Source organism: Lepisma saccharinum, chromosome 1 (genome assembly GCF_977018435.1).
Source record: "Lepisma saccharinum chromosome 1, izLepSacc3.1, whole genome shotgun sequence".
Taxonomy (NCBI): Eukaryota; Metazoa; Arthropoda; class Insecta; order Zygentoma; family Lepismatidae; genus Lepisma; species Lepisma saccharinum.
Window position 1 is genome coordinate 98649133 of NC_139229.1, and position 16711 is coordinate 98665843.

Here is a 16711-nt window from a genome sequence, read left to right on the forward strand (position 1 = left end):
TTTCTTTTGTAATCATGTGAATTGTCATTATATTTTAAATTCTTTAAAAAAATAAGTCCAGTTTTGTAGTTTAGAAGAAGATAAATACCCGTTTTTTTGTAATTCATGTAATTTGTCATTACATTTTAAATTCTTTCAAAAAAGTAAGCCCAGTTTTGTAGTCTAGAAGAAAAAATACCTATTTTTTGTAATTCATGTGAATTGTCATTATATTTTAAATTCTTTAAAAAATAATCCCCGGCCAAATTTGAGGCCACGAGACGCCACTGATGAGCAAGGATTGGAATCACTCCCATTCCCCCCACCCAAGAAGGCAATTGTCCATATGCTTACCAAACAGCATTATATAAAACCACTATGCACTATACAAGTATGTGTTTTATAGGACCGCATATAGTTAAATGTATGTACTATATCGAGCGCTGAGTGAAGGATAGTTGATTGATTGATTGATTGATTGATTGATTTGGTGTTTAAAGTCCGCTTTATGCACAGTAAGAGGGTGGAAACGTTACGTTTTTAGTTTATATTTTTTTATACAATAAATTTGCCTTGGTCAGCATTTAAATGTTTTATTAACATGGAAACAAGGCTTAACAATGTTACCATTGGGAATTTTGGAATAATCACAAGGGAATTTTCAGTCTGATCCAGGAACAGCACTGGAAAGAGGACAGCAGAAGTGAAAATTAAAGTGTTGCAGGTGAGCTGCAAGAATTAAACCCGTTTCCTTCAAATTTCAGAATTCAATATGTTAAAAAATTCTAGCTCGATCATTTCAGCATTGTCTCCCTGTTGTATTTTTGTAAAACTGAGAATAAATTTTTAAAAATGTGTTACAAATTTTGGTTTCTGAACTTCCATTAATCCAACATGACAGACGTTTCTGGGGGGGTTGAACCCTAACACCCCTCTAAATACGGTCATGATGCACTGAGAACAGAGACACCGTACGTTTCGTGGCTAGCCACATTATATCTGCAACAGGTTCCAAATATACAGGATACAGGTATACAGTATGCGTCAAAATATACAGTACTGAAATTAAAAGACGAACATTACATTGCTGTCATCTGTGAGTTTATTTATCCTGAAAGAAACACTAACATACACACTATTAGCGAGTTATAACTTCCTTTTCACTACTGAGAACACGAGCGGCTGGAGCTATGCCCCATCGACAAACGTACATGCGCGATCGAGGTGCGCGAGTTTCAGTACTGTATATTTTGGCGCATACCGTACATTTGAATACATGTACAGTGTGCACACAGTTCTTTTCTCAAAGATCTATTTTATTTCAGTAGATTAATCGATCCCGTGACATTTCCATCTCTTTTCTAACACCCATATTCTCTCTCTCTCTCTCTCTCTCTTTCTCGCTCACACACACATGCGCACACGCGTTATCTTCTTTTTAATTGATGCGAAGATGGGGATGAGTGATGATATGATGAAATTGATGAATGGACACTCACAAACATCCATGCCCAGACCGGGATTCTAACCCGGGACCCCCAGCGTCGTAGCGCGATGTTCTAACCACACCGCCACGGGGGCCGGCTATTTTATTTTTAGAAATACGAGCAGTAGCGTAGCGTCCTAATACGCCCATACGCCCGGCGTTCCCTGATTTAACATTTTAAAAATGCGTAAATATAAAGTAAAACGTGACTAATTATATACATGTTTGAGCATAATGGCATTATAAAGGCTATTTTTCGCGATCCGTCTACAACGCTCCACTAACAGCTCTCCTTGCAGCATTTCTCTAACGTCTTTGCTTGCCGAACGCCGGCAGAGAGAAGGAGGGAAAGCTTGTGGCTTGGATCTCTACAGCTCGGGCGAAATGCTCTCGCCATACGCGGGCGTACGGAGCACGTGATTGGTTCTAGGGGCCATGTGACCTTTCCTGCCTTCCGATTCAAGGCGCTGTACTTCCGATGCAGACGACAGAAGTAGAATTCCTACCCGGTTTTTCGCGCTCGTGCTGTGTGATGCTACAATACGCAATATTGACTGACGTATCTTTAATGACCACTGTATTATCGCAAGAACAGTGAAGTGCATTAAAAACTAAAAGAACAAAAAGTTTTTGTCAAACAAGTTGATAAAGTCCTCGTGGTAGAAGTTCAGCCTGTGGCTGCTCTACCACCTAACCCACAAAACTATTTATTTAGAAAAATATTTTTTCGTTAGTATCTAACTGCCTAATATTGTGCCAGTGGAAATGTTTAGCATTCGTTTCAAAACTCTTAACATCGTATGATCTCTTGACAAAATTATTTTAAAATGTTTATCAGCATTCTCAAGATGCAATAAACAGTGGTCTGAAGCTCTGAATTACTAATAGGCACTGTTACGTCAGTAGAGTGTACGATTGTTGGATCATCCACCCACCTTCGTGTCAGAGTGTTTTGCACAGTGAGCTAAGACGCCAGAGGTTTCCGGTTCGAATCCCGGCCTATGCATGTTTGTTCTTTGTGAGTGTCTCTTCATCAACTTCATCAATATCATCACTCATATTCATATTTGCGATTAGTGGTAGAAAGCGAAGTAAAATAAACCAATTCAATCAATAGTTGTATCATCCACAAGAATGAAGTCGACTGTTGTTCTAGAGGCGCTTGTGAGTCAGGTAGGTTTTTTTAATTACTTGCGTCATGCTGAAAGGTTTCCTTGATTATAAAATACTGTTTTGCTACACATGTGTTACGTGTGGAGAAAAATACTCCGCATGGTGTACGGTGTTTCTGATTTGAGCAATCTAATTAAAAATGGTATAAAACACCAGTGCTTCAAGCATTTATTGCACACTGAGGCATCTTATTTTCTAGATAAAACGAGCATGGATCATGTTTTATCGGAACCCGGCTGACTTAATGTAATAAACACAATGAGATTGTGATTTTAAATAGACAATACATATGTCGGCTAATTCCATAAGTAAACTCTTAAGCAAAAAAAAAAAAAGTCCTGCCCTTCCTTCTAACTTGGCGTTCCCATCCGAAATGCTCATGCTACGCCACTGAATACGAGACCTAATGGGTTTTTTATCCCTACCAACCACTAGCGTACGCAGGATTCTCTTTTCCTTTCGAAGGGGCTGGAATTGTAAGAGTTGATATCAGCTGTGTTCTGGGTAGGAGCGGGATATACGTATTATTATAACATATTTTGTAATTAGAAATTTTTACCTTCGTTTTAAAAGTTGTTAAAAGGAAAAAATGGTATCGATGGTCATTTTAAGGGGAGTTTTCACTAACCCCTATGGTGTTTTACAAGTTCTTTACTACTATCATTTGAAAAATTTTGATTTTCTCAAAATTTCAGAAGCTGTAGCTGCATTATTTTCCCCCTGCTTTGAATTATTGATTGAAGTATGTCATTTTACTTCGCTTTTCTGCTACTATTGGCTAATCGCAACTATGAGTAATGATATGATGTAGGGACACTCACAAGGAGCACCCATGCCCAGGCCGGGATTAAAATCCCCGAATCCCTGGCGTCGTAGCGCGCTGTGATAACCACTCTGGCACGGAGGTCGGCAGTTCCCTCCCCCCTGCATAAACTAGTGCAACCACATCCTCTCTCTGTGTGCGTGACATTCTGCTTCACTTATGTCTTGTCTCGGTCATAATTTTTCGCACATATAATATCAGAATTCTACCATTTAAACTAATTTCTTTTTAGTAGTTATTTCATTTTGATTTTGAGTTTATTCGATATTATTCTTCACTTTCTCATTTCTTTTTTCACGGTTATTCCAATAGTGTTTTGCTATCCTCCTAGGAGAGTAGTTAGTATCGCGATATTAAGCCAGGGCTCCTTGGTTCAATTCTGGTTAAAGCATGGATATTTCACTACATTATCAATTCACCATTCATCCTCATGTCGCGGATATTAGCCTAACCTAAAGAGGAAAGCGACGTCAAATAAAACTTTCGCGCTAATTACGGTTTACTCAATTTGGTGATATTTTTCTAATTTGTTCCTTTCGTGAAGTGGTGACGTCAAATGAGGCCAGGGTGACCTGAACCTCCATGAGCTGCACCATCCCCGCTCCTCCTTATATTTTAGGAAAATGTTTTGAAACACGCACATATTCGTCTACCGAATCTGTATCTCTCTTTCTTTTCTCACACGTAAATTTTTTTTTTTAAAGAAACATTAAGATTTTATTTTTGTTATTTAGCGTCACTTTCCTTTCCCCCTTTCTAATCTCGACGACGATGATTGATGATGGAACCCTATCGATAAAATCTGTTCTCGTAGAACATCGGTCGAACATAATATCCGCAAGGAACACAATCTAAAAATCCCTAAACATAAAACCGCCATCTATAACAAGTCCTTCATTGTTACAGGGATCAGGGAATAGAACAAACTGCCTGCGCCATTGACTAACATTTTGACATCAAAGTTTTAAGAAAAACTATAGAACTTACTATTGTCCCAATAACTACATTAACCTTCATATGTTAACAATTGCACCTGCACTTACACATCATATAATCAGTGACGGCGATTAGGGGGGCAGTTGCCTCCCACTTTTAGCTACCTTTGCCCCCGCACTGTGCTAAACCTTATCTATAAAGTGAAATATACTGTCTTTGCCCACCCAGTTTTGGCACCTTGACCCCGGTTTTGAACCCAATCGCCGCCACTGCATACAATGCATACCTACTCCCCCCGCACACACAATGAACTACTGAAGACTTATTACTTATCTTTAATCCACAGTGTATATATATATACTAATCAATTCCATGTATCATTTTATTATTGTATAATCCTTATATTGGCCCGACCCTGTGGCCGAGTGGTTAGCACATCGCGCTGCGACGCCAAGGGTCCCGGGTTCGAATCCCGGTCGGGCTTGGTTGTTTGTGAATGTCCATTCATCAATTTCATCATTTCATCACTCATCCCCATCTTCGCAAATTAGCCAAGAGGCACAAAACGCGAAGTAAAATAAACTAAATCAAAAATCAAAAAAAAAAAAAAAAAAAATCCTTATATTATCTTTATTGTATTATCATGATCAATGTGTTTTATTCTTTCTTTGTTTTTATTCATTTATTGTATCTTTGACAAGAATTGGTTCAGGTTGTAAGAACGGCCCACGAGGCCGAAACACGCCTGCTTAAATAAAGACCATTCTATTATATTCTATATAATACACAAGATGTGTATTTATGCCGCTCAACCAGAAATTTAACTTCTTTGCGATAGAACATGCAAATTTGTAAACCTAAAGTTTGAATTTTTGCTTAAAGTCCACTTTATGCACAGATAGGCTAGTCGGGACTGGACGTAAAGTTTAAAGTAGGATCCGAACCACTGTATGCCTCTATCAGTGGCGGCTGATATTGTTGCAATGTTACAGAGCAACCAGATATTTCCAAATATTTTTTTTAGTAGTTATACATTTTTCTTAGTTATTTTGATGTTCAGTAATGTGATAAATCTGTTGCATCGCAATCGAAGACTGCGCAGAATACTTGGGGCGTGGGGGATTTCGAAATGTTTTTTCCGAGACAGGGATAAAAATCCCCGACTTTCTGAATTCGGAATGATCGTGTCTTGAAAATGTTTACTCCTTGACGTTTATCTAACCGTCTGATATATATATATATATATATATATATATATATATATATATATATATATATATATATATATATATATATATATATATATATATACTGAAATAACTGTTTTTACTGCAGAAATAATTTTTGGAAATCGGGATCCCTTACATTTATGCAATATAGCATGAAATGTGAATGTGTTAAAAATAGCAAAAAGGTGGAGGGAATATATTCCAGGAACGGCAATAAATCAACGTCCATAAATATATATGTCTAAGAAATTAATATTAGGTGGGCATTTACGTGCGTATACTGAAAATATTATGTATTAGCAATAGTAATTTTGTAAGTAGCATGCAGTTATATAAATAAGTAAAAACGACGGATCTAGTTAAGGTATTGCGTTTGAAGTTTTCCAAATTAAATTATATTAATAACTAAAGGAGAAAATCAATATCCCCAATAAAACAGCACAATGAACATCATCATCATCATTACATTATCAACAACAACTATATTGGACTTACAGCTTTACATTCAGGGCATCAAGGCCGGCCGTAGGATTTTTCATAGGGGGCAGAAGCGGTTAGTGTGAGGAATGTGGGGTGACGCCCTCCAACCCCCCCGGTTAACACAATGTTTATAAAACATCCCCATTTGGATAATTTGCATAGTTATTCCACCCACTCACTGCATTTTCTCCATGTTGATCCATTTTACACTCCCATATCGCTAACTGTAGTTCCCAGATATCTCATGGGGGAGGGGCAAGTGCTCTCCTTATGCGGGCGCCTTTGTTTACCTTTGGGTGTTTATGATCGGCACACAGTAATAAACTTATCTATTGTTCTCTTTCAATAAGTGAAGGGACAAGTGCTTTGCCTTCTCCCCCTGATGCGATATGCAAATACTTCGATACAGCTGGCGTGATCGTACAATGAGTTGTGACCATTGATTAACATGCTTGCCCATGGTTATTTGTCTATGCATGCTTGGTAACAGTGCGAAGTTTGTCACATGAGTTGTCTGCAAAATGGCTACAATTGAAGTGAGATCGTATGTATTGATTCTCTTCATTTTTGCTTCTGCATATTGTATATTTGCGGAAGATTATGTTCCTGTTGTTATGTGGCAATCCTACAATGATAACGATATCGCAGAAAATGTTCCCGCGTTAAGAAAGTGGAGCCCCGATGAATTCAGTTTGTATGTTACGAAAAAGGTACAGCAGAAACCATTTATTGCCCTATTTGTGGAACAAAGTTTAAGTTTGGAAGACTTCAGTTGGATGGATAACGAAGGACATGGATCATTTCCAAATTTACAAAATGTAAGCAGCAATGCTGCATCCAGGGAATTCTTTGCTTCAGTTCAGGATCCGTTATTTGCATTCCGAAATTTAGGTAAGCTGGGATACAAGTGGCATAGCTTATCTCCAGGTCTGAATGAAAAATGGTTGGATTCTATTCCACAGGACGAGAAATCTGTAGTCGTTATCAACATGGATGATGCACTGGGAACAGAAGACAGACCGGATTTGTTACAGAGACATGACGAAAAAGTTGGAATGTACTTCAACAAGTTGGTGAATAAGTATGGTAATGTTTTTGCTGTGTACACTGCATCGCATTCATCCTGGGAACCAAGTGAGACAGAATCAGTTGTTAGGGTCCGTCGTTCTGCAGCCGGCGATAATACTGGATACGGCCCGTTGTATAGTCACGGTAGGATTATGTTGTACTCTAATTCAGCACTCCAACTTCAGTACAAAATGCCCAAGGAGCCAAACAGCACGTTGGTAACATTCGAAAAGGATGCCGTGCTTATTTCAAGTGATGAAGGGAAGGGAACAGAGTCCCTGACAATCAAACTAAAGGATGCTGCTGGTGATAAAATTTTCCAGATGAAATTTACGTTTTTGTTGTCTGTGTATGGTTACTGGAATTTAGATCATGTAAGTGTGTATCTCATGGATGAAAATGAATCGGCAAATTTAACAGTTGTAGATTCATTTCTCATAGAGGCTCCATTAAATTTCTCATACCATTGTGGCCAGAAAGTAGTTTTCCAGGCATCTTATCTCTCCATGAAATTAATTTTTCATGGCATTCAAGTTCAACCGTTCTTAGGTCCAAGGTCAGTATTTGATGATGGATATGACTGTGTGTATTTCTTCACAGCTGCCATTTGGTCAGGTTTGTTTATTACAGCAATACTGGCTCTTATTCTTGCTTGGGGTGTGGTCATGATAATGGATATTAGGACAATGGATAGGTTTGATGACCCAAAAGGAAAAACCATTACAATATCAGCAACAGATTAAATCTGAAGTTAGTAAATTCAAGTGAAATTTCTTAGTCATTATCTGTAATAGAACAATTTAGACTAGATTCTCATCTGTGGTGTGGCATGCATTTTTGAAGCATATTTTTATTTGTTTGTGGGTGCAATTTCTCTTGGTCTGAGTATGAGACTTCAGATTGAATTGTGATAAAAAAAAATGTTTGCCGTGAATATAGCCTATTCCAGAATCTGTTATAGTAACAATCATTCAGTCTGACCATGTTACTCCCCCTTCCTTTTTTTTCTGGTACATAAAAATTCAAATGCACAAGTTATAGAAAAAAATTAAATATGCTGACCAAGGCAGTAATTTAATTTTGTAATAAAACATAAACTAAAAGTAACGTTTCAACCTTATAGCAAGGTCTTCTTCAGACTCTGTACTTGGTGCAGAGTCTGAAGAACACCTTGCTATAAGGTTGAAACGTTACTTTTAGTTTGTTTTATTATAAAGTTAAATTACTGCCTTGGTCAGCATATGAATGTTTATATCATGGAAGCAAGGCTTAATGGTGTTATAAGTTATAGAAAGTATGGATTTCACTCTTATATTCCCTATAAGGAGACAAGTTCAGTTTTGTAACTGGATTTAGTAACTTAGACATTGTAATGTGTTTATTGCAGGAGGCAAGCAGTAACTTGTTAATATATTTCAATCGGAATAGCTACTTGCCTTAAGAATTGTATATTATTTCTTGTTAAGTGTGTGGTGATCTCGCAGTGTGAACAGTGTAAATTTCATGAATTGGTACAAGTGAAATTTTATGATTCATTCCAGAAATTAAATAATAATGGATGATGTAGGATGTGCTATCCCTGTCAGGTAAATCAAAGTAAAACTCAGATTTATGTTGATATGCAGATCCAAGTATCACATTCTCAGCATGTGTGAAAAATTATTTGAAACAACGGATATTTTAATGAATTGTAACAAATGTTTCATAGTAAGCTACATTCTTGATTTTTTAGGTATAGCTTTGTGTAACATTCCATGCTATGTATTGCGGTTAGGATTGTTAATCTCAGAAATAAAAAGAATCTCAGAATTGTTATGAGATATATATATATATTTTTTGTGAGATCAGTATTTTCATTTATATACTAGTCAGAAGTCAATGTATATTGTAAAAATATGTATAGTTTTGTGTTGTGCATGATGAAATGTCATTGGGCGTGTACATAATACAAGATTTGGAATCATAATCATTAAAATATCATTCTCATTTTGTATTTAATATTGTTCTAAACATGTCTTCAAATGTAATGTGTATTTTTTCTCAAGCAGAAGAATCTGAAACTCATGGCCATATGAACACCTTAATTAGTTCATCTGAACAAGTATGTACCAGCATTCATGTATGTAGTGCAAGTTGTTATTAGTAAATAAATATGATTCTATTAATTTCTGGGAATTTGTAGATTGATTTTTAGATGTTCAAGACTAATTTTGAATGTAAGTTGGGGTTTCTGAATTGAAAAGTTTTTTTTTTTTGTTCAAAAATAGATTTGATGCCTACAAATGTTTTGCTGCTTGCATGTCTAACCAGTAACAGCTGAGAGAAGCTGATCAGTATGTCGTAAAGGTGGTAAGAACACAAAATCTGATATTACTAATGCATATTTCGAATGAAAAAATCTCTCTTGGTTGTAATACTGATGGCAACGGTAATGCTATCATGACTAGGTAGGACAGGTCAGGTTTGTTGTTACTTTTTAAGGTAATGAAGTTGCTGTTACTAGTTACAAGTGCAAGAGTGAACCCATTTTTACATTGAAGTATATTTCAAAATAAGATGTATGCCTTTAGCTGGAAAATACATTTACTCTTTCACCACAGATTGATTGTCCAATATTGGTATATCTGTTTATTTGTAAAATTGCCAATACTTTTACAGCTCAGGTATTTCTGTAAGTACTCTACAACTTGATCTTAATATTTTCCCATTTTCAGTTGTATGCATCATTTAGCTTACTGACAAAATAGGCATTATTTTTTTCTACGGCAAAATCCATTACACTCACCTGGTTACATATGTTAATTAAGAGGGTTGTCATGGAGCATTTACAATTTCATATCAGATCAGTTACGGTAAATTTTATATCTGTACATAATCTGCATTAAGCCATTCCATGAAAAGTGCTCCTACTCCACCTAAATTACAAAATCAATCTGAAAATTTATTATTTTTAATTACATTAAGGTTTAAATGTTTGTGAATGCATATAATTTGCATATTTAAATTATTAGCACTGTATTCTATATGCTTCACAGGCAAATGAAAAGTCAAACTTTGCTACATTTTTAAAGTGTCGCACATGTCACAAATTTTTGTTAATGCTTTTCATACATTAGGGCTGTCATTACACTAAAGTCTTTTCTTATTAGCGGACACCACAAAGTAGTTAATAATTCTATGAAATCAGTTCATTATGTATATTTTGAACCAATTTCATGTCCAAACCCTTACATTTTATGTGTAAACATAATGCTGGAATGCTCAATCAGAAAAAAAAAAAATCATAATTTTTTGACAAACTGTAAATTCCCAGGTTTAAGTGACGGGTACCAGGTCAAAAATAGTAGCCAATTTGGAATATGTGTTCTGGTACATACCTCTGTTTTTTGTTGAAAATTGAGAACTTTACCAGGAATTTTTTTAATTGGCATTTGGAACCATAATCAGTGAAAATACAGTAATAAGGGAGTAAAACAGTATTGGAAGGAAATCATACAGCATTTTGGATGTGCTCAAACACACACACGAAAATAATAGGTAAGTAAAAAAAATGTATGAGGATACTAATCAACACTGCTTTGAAGTAATCATGCATGGTGACATTATTGCTAAATTAACTAGGAGACTGGTCATATTTTTGGGCATGAATGACCAGGATAACCACCTACCCTAACAGCATATCGCTGGTTGAATACTATTTTGTCGTTTGTCCATCTGCACTAACTTCGCAGGAGAGCTGATTAAAATTTGATTTGTGTGGATTTTGAATACACTACAATGTTTCCATAAACATTTTATAATTTTTATCATCACTAGAGACCAGATTTTAAAGGAAGTCCTTTATTTTTCAACCCAGGTCATGGAATAAATAACTGTAGTGTTGATGATAATCTTCCACCAACAAGATTACCCTAAAGATGAGTGTGACAGCTCTCGAAAGCCTATCCGGAAATCACGTGGCTGATTGCCCGAGAAAACCTCTTCAAGATTACATGGTCTTGACTTCCCTTTTTTAGCCCACATTCACTTTTTTAAAACATTTTACTTTCTGGTCCCTTTATTGACTAGTTTTTCAGCCTACATTTCTTTTTTTTTTCCCCCCTTTCTAAAAAAACATCGTCCTTGGTTCCTTTATTGACAAGACATCAAATATTTTGTAGGACTGTTTTATCCCCTGAACAAAACATTCAACAATTGTCTACTTGGTGCAGTTTAGAGAAAAGAAAGAACAAGTGCCATTTACCTTTCCTCCACGAGTGTTGTGAGTAAGTTGCAGTGATTATTGAAACAATGCAATCTGGCCTGTTGGGTTGAAAGTGTACTTATCTGCTGGATTTAGACTTTTATGGAGAAGTTTGTTAGAATAGTTTTAACCTAACTGTGCGAGTGATGACAGTATTGAGTGTCAGTGAAATGGTGAAGCTAGGTACACTTCTGTTCACAAAAAGTGGCACACTCGTTTGATTTTAAGTCCAGCTTCGTGGCCGGAAGTACAGCCGAAGTATTCGGAAAGCAACAGTGTTGCTTACTATCAATCATTTTAACCATATGTAGGAAATTTTGTGTGTGTCCGACTCAAAGAAAAGAGCTAACGGAAAGATTGCCGCGTAAATATTAACTGGAATTTCCACGTCTACAATCAAAGTAATGTAAAAGTGAAATATTCCTGAAATTTATTTTTAAAAGAAACTCCTTTGTGACGAAATAGTTATCACAATTCATTAGAAAGAGAGGGCCCCGGGTTCGAATTTGTCCTGAGCATGGGTGTGTGTTCTTTTTCAGTCTCTCTTCATCATAGTCGAAATGGAAGAAAAGCAACACTAAATGAAAAGGAAAGAGTGCAATAAGAATAAGGGAGACAGAAATAGTGCTGTTGCAATTCCTGAAAATGATTCAAGAAAAATCTTACGGAAATAGTGTTATCCTAGTTCAGGTGAAGGCTCGAGGAATAAATAAACTCCTTCCCCATACACTTTGGCGAACAGAATCGCAAAGTTGGCACTGAATATGCGATGGGAAAAATAATAGAAATCCTAAAGGAAGAAGAGTTTATGTCACAGCCAGGGGGGCACATGAGAGGAGGCACCCCCCCACATCAGCCATCCAGGCTATTAAAAATAAGTCAATGGTTGTCCTCTCATTTAACTTTAACAGTAAATGGAATTTTTGTAAAATGAAAATTGTCGGGTTTTACTTTTTTACACGTGCACGTTGGTTTCGTAATGGAGCACAAAAATAGAATTGTGACTCGTAAAATTCTTACCGAATGAATGAATACATTCGTAGCTCCCAGAATAATGACTCTTCATTTTGAACAAAATAGTTTACAATAATATAATTTATGTGCCGTTGGTTAATGAGATTCGTCGTCACATAGCAGAATCCGCTATATTGAAGTTAACTAGAGAACGGTAGTCATTTAGAGTTGTGAAAACTTACCTTCCACAAAAGCACAACGTCTCCCTTAATTTTCATGCACAAGCTTCACTTGTTTTTTGTCAGCAATGTGTACAACATATGAACCTATCCGATGAAGCGTATTGCTTTCAAATTAATGTAATTAGCGAGAAGCGACATCAAAAGTTTCGAGCTGGACAGGAAAAGATGCAATCTTATGGATAAATTACTCGAATAGCTTGGTTTCTTCACCGTGGCTTGTGGCCATGTCGTTTAAAGGCCAGCTCTGTAATCTGAAATCCCAGTGTCTCCAAAATATTTTTTCTTACCAAATGGGTGCTACATAATGTATTTTATTCTCGTCACACCAATTGCATCCTGAAACTTTGTTATTGTTTGCGTGCCAATAAGAAAATATGTATTGAAGCTATTACTCGTTCAGAGAAGTTGACTGTTACTCGAGACTACTTGAAATTGAGATTTTTTAGTTGCTGCTAAGCCGCGATATTTACAAGTGCTAAAATTGAAAATTGTGTGATAAAACACACCATTAATATTCTCAAGAAGAAAACCACTGAAATTAAACAAGTAAGTTGTGAGGAACATCAGCAGATGTATTTTAAGATGTTCCGTCATTCACGTGCCACTCTCCTCGTTTTATATAGCTGTGACATAAACTCTTCTTCCTTTAGGATTTCTATTATTTTTCCCATCACATATTCAGTGCCAACTTTACGATTCTGTTCGCCAAAGTGTATGGGGAAATAAATTTCAGGAATATTTCACATTTACATTACTTTGATTGTAGACGTGGAAATTCCAGTTAATTAATATTTACGCTGCAATCTTTCCGTTACCCCTTTTCTTTGAGTCTGAGAGAGACAAAATTTTGCTTATAGTTAAATTGATTGATAGTAAGCAACACTGCTGCTTTCCGAACACTTACTTTGGCTGTACTTCCAGCCACGAAGCTGGACAACTCAAACGAGTGTGCCACTTTTTGTGAACAGAAGTGTACAAGTGGCAGCAAGCTATGGAATGCGGTAAGCTGTTGCAAGGAAGATTTCATCGAAAATGGTAAGATTATTGCTGTACTTTACCTTCAAACGAAATGAAAAAGGACTATAGATTACTTTTACACTCCACTAAAAATATTATTTTAAATGAAAGCACAATATATACCATAGCCGCAGTAGCTTAGTCAGTAGGGCATCTGACTACCATGCTAGAGACCTGGATTCGATCACCGGCAGTGGAGAACTGGGACTTTTTCAACCTGTTCAAGTGGCTCCGGTGCCCACCCAGCATCCTATAAAGTGGGTACCCAGGGGGTTAAGGCATATCACAGCACAGGGGGGGGGGGGGGGGGCTTTTTTTTGTGATAGTGATAGTTGTATTGGTTAAGTTTACAATACAAATTTATAATGTTTGTACTGTTATTAACACTTTGTTGGTCACGTGAGAAAAAAAATATGTTCGTGGTTGCACACGGTGCCAGACCACATTTTTAAAATTCCAAACCTTCAATTATTATGATTAGATCTTTTCTTGCAGCAATTGAGATTTTATAAAACTATAAAAATTGAAATTATATAAAACTACAAAAAAGCAATCTTTGTTAGTTGGGTATGGAATGGAGGACCAGATTTTCAGTTGCATATGGACTCTTAACAGCAAGGAGATTAATGAACCCCCTCTAACGGCTCGAAGATCTGGCCAACACTGAAAACAAAATCGTGGTGTAAAAGAGGAAGGTTGGAAACTCAGCTAGACAGAGGCACGGTGTTGACAAAACAATCATTGATAAATGGCAACGTTAAAACCACAGACCCTGAACTAGAAACCGTGCTTGATAAAGGCAGGGTTAATCTTTAAAATAAGGCATTCACCACCAAAGTTCCCACTGGGTGTTTGTGTATGTCCATCAGTTTCATGTAATCATCATGCATCTTCATCGTCAGGATTGGCAAAAGGTGGCAGGAAGGTAATACTAAATAAAACTACAGATGAAATAAGATATACCAATAGAAATATGGTTTTCAGATTGTTAATTTTTTTTATTTAGTGTCCTTTTCTGTCATTTGGCTAATCACAGTGATGAAGATGAATGGTTATTGGATGAAACTGATGAAAGAACACTGTAAAAAGAACGCCCATACAACGAATAGAATCAGAGACTGTCAATAACAAGATTGAGAGTCCAGCACAACTCTGCCACAGGAGCAACACATCTCAATTCATGTGATAATCATTAATAGAATAACATTAAAGCCTACAATTGTAATAAAAACTTTTTTTTTACATAAAAAATAATAATTCGTCATGCATGGGAAATTCATTCATTTCGTCACATTTAAAGTGTAAATGTAGCTTGTACCTTTTATTGTTGACAATTAAGGGTACATGCAGTACAAACCAACATTGTGATAACTTAGCCTGCTGTGTAATGTTATTGGTTGCCATTGAAAATTTGGTACATCTCGGACTTCCATATATTCATTTAGCCCATTGTTAGAAAACAAGAATGTTAATGATAATAAAATTTAGAGTAAAACTATAACACTGTATTGATACCAGTAGTATTCGTATTTAAAAAAAAATCAGGAAAAAAAGAAATGCATGCACACACAGATAAATGGAAGAAAATTGTAAAAATTTCTATAGTTTGCATCCTGGCAACATATTACTGGACAAATCGATATGTAGAGCTACGTATTTTATGAAAATAAGATTTTGGTACAAAAATGACATTTCGGTGTTAAAAACACATTACACAAAATAAACTTTTACCTTCTACGAGCACATTCATGTAGTTGTCAGAGTATTAAGTTTTTTCCTTTGTACAGGAATCCATTTTTGCTTCTCAAATATTTACCGCAGAATTAATCAGTTTTACGTGACTTGCATAACTCGCAGAATAGTTCGGACTTTAGAAAGTGCCACGAGGGTAAATAAACTCTTAAATTTCGTGTTTGAGTTTATTTTGCATAATTTTGTGACAAAATATCGTAGGAAAATTTACCTCGCACCTTTCAAAAACATGAAAATAGCATGCGGTATATTATTTCATGTTTCCGTCATAAATAATATATACATGCCTCTATCGATATGGCGAGTGAACATGTAAGCAAAATGTAGACATTTTTTATTTTATGTGGTGTTTCATTTCTTTCCAGTTCTATTTGTTCATCCTTTTCTCATTTTTTCTCAGTGAGGGAGTGTGTGTATAAACAAAATGGTAAAGAGTGGTAATGATTTTTCTTGCAATGATAATTTAAATTACAATATTTGTGTCAATCTCTATTTAACATGGAATGCTACAATAAGATATACAATCTGATTGCGATGTACACACACTGAATGAATGCAGGAGACCCCACAATAGCTTCCAACATTCTGTGACCACCAGTTGAGAGAAATCTCTTCCTCCCTCAACTCAATAGTGATAGTTGTGATCATGCCAAAGCTGGGTGTTCACTCAAGAGTGTGTACAATTTTCTCAAAATAAAATTCACAGACTTCCAGGTTTTCCAGACAAAGCTATTATGTACGGCAAATCACATATTTTTAACGTGTGTTTTTAGAATAATCGCTCCACATGTAAAAATAATGAGAAGGCAAAGTGAACATAGTTGACTATTTGATAGGGCTATCAAAGGTTAGCTTTTACATAATACATGCCACATATTGACTATTGATTAATAAAGAATTATTTTTTCTAGCATAAATAATACAGAATTGTAGTTAAAAAACACTTTTTAGTGTTTTTAACAAATATGTTGCCGGCATGTGACGCAAGAAGTTATCTACTGTCATAAAAATATATATATTAATCCCAATAACTATCAAACACAATCCAAAAAAAAATGCAAAGAAAAAGTGGTAAATGCCAATAGGCACTTAGTAGAATTGTATATGAAAATAGTTCAAAGCATGGCTCCTTTTCGTAGAATATATAATGTACAACTTTTACAGTCACTAATGATAATACAATACTCAGTACATCAAACTGAAGTATAGCTTGTTCACAATAAATTTAAAATTTATTGCTTTTCTTTTTTTAATGTTCAAAAATCTACTTTAGTGCACTACCACAAATTATTTTTTCCAGAAAAAAGTGCTCCCCTGTGCTTAGCACCC

General features: G+C 35.8%; 1 protein-coding gene across 1 annotated transcript; it reads left to right on the top strand.

Annotated features, from left to right (window-relative positions):
* The first annotated feature begins 6591 nt into the window (after positions 1-6591).
* On the top strand, positions 6592-9349 carry LOC145998576 (V-type proton ATPase subunit S1-like). Its single transcript, XM_083135012.1, has one exon. The coding sequence runs from the start codon at positions 6628-6630 to the stop codon at positions 7915-7917; it is 1290 nt and encodes a 429-aa protein (XP_082991138.1). The 5' UTR covers positions 6592-6627; the 3' UTR covers positions 7918-9349.
* Positions 9350-16711: the final 7362 nt, after the last annotated feature.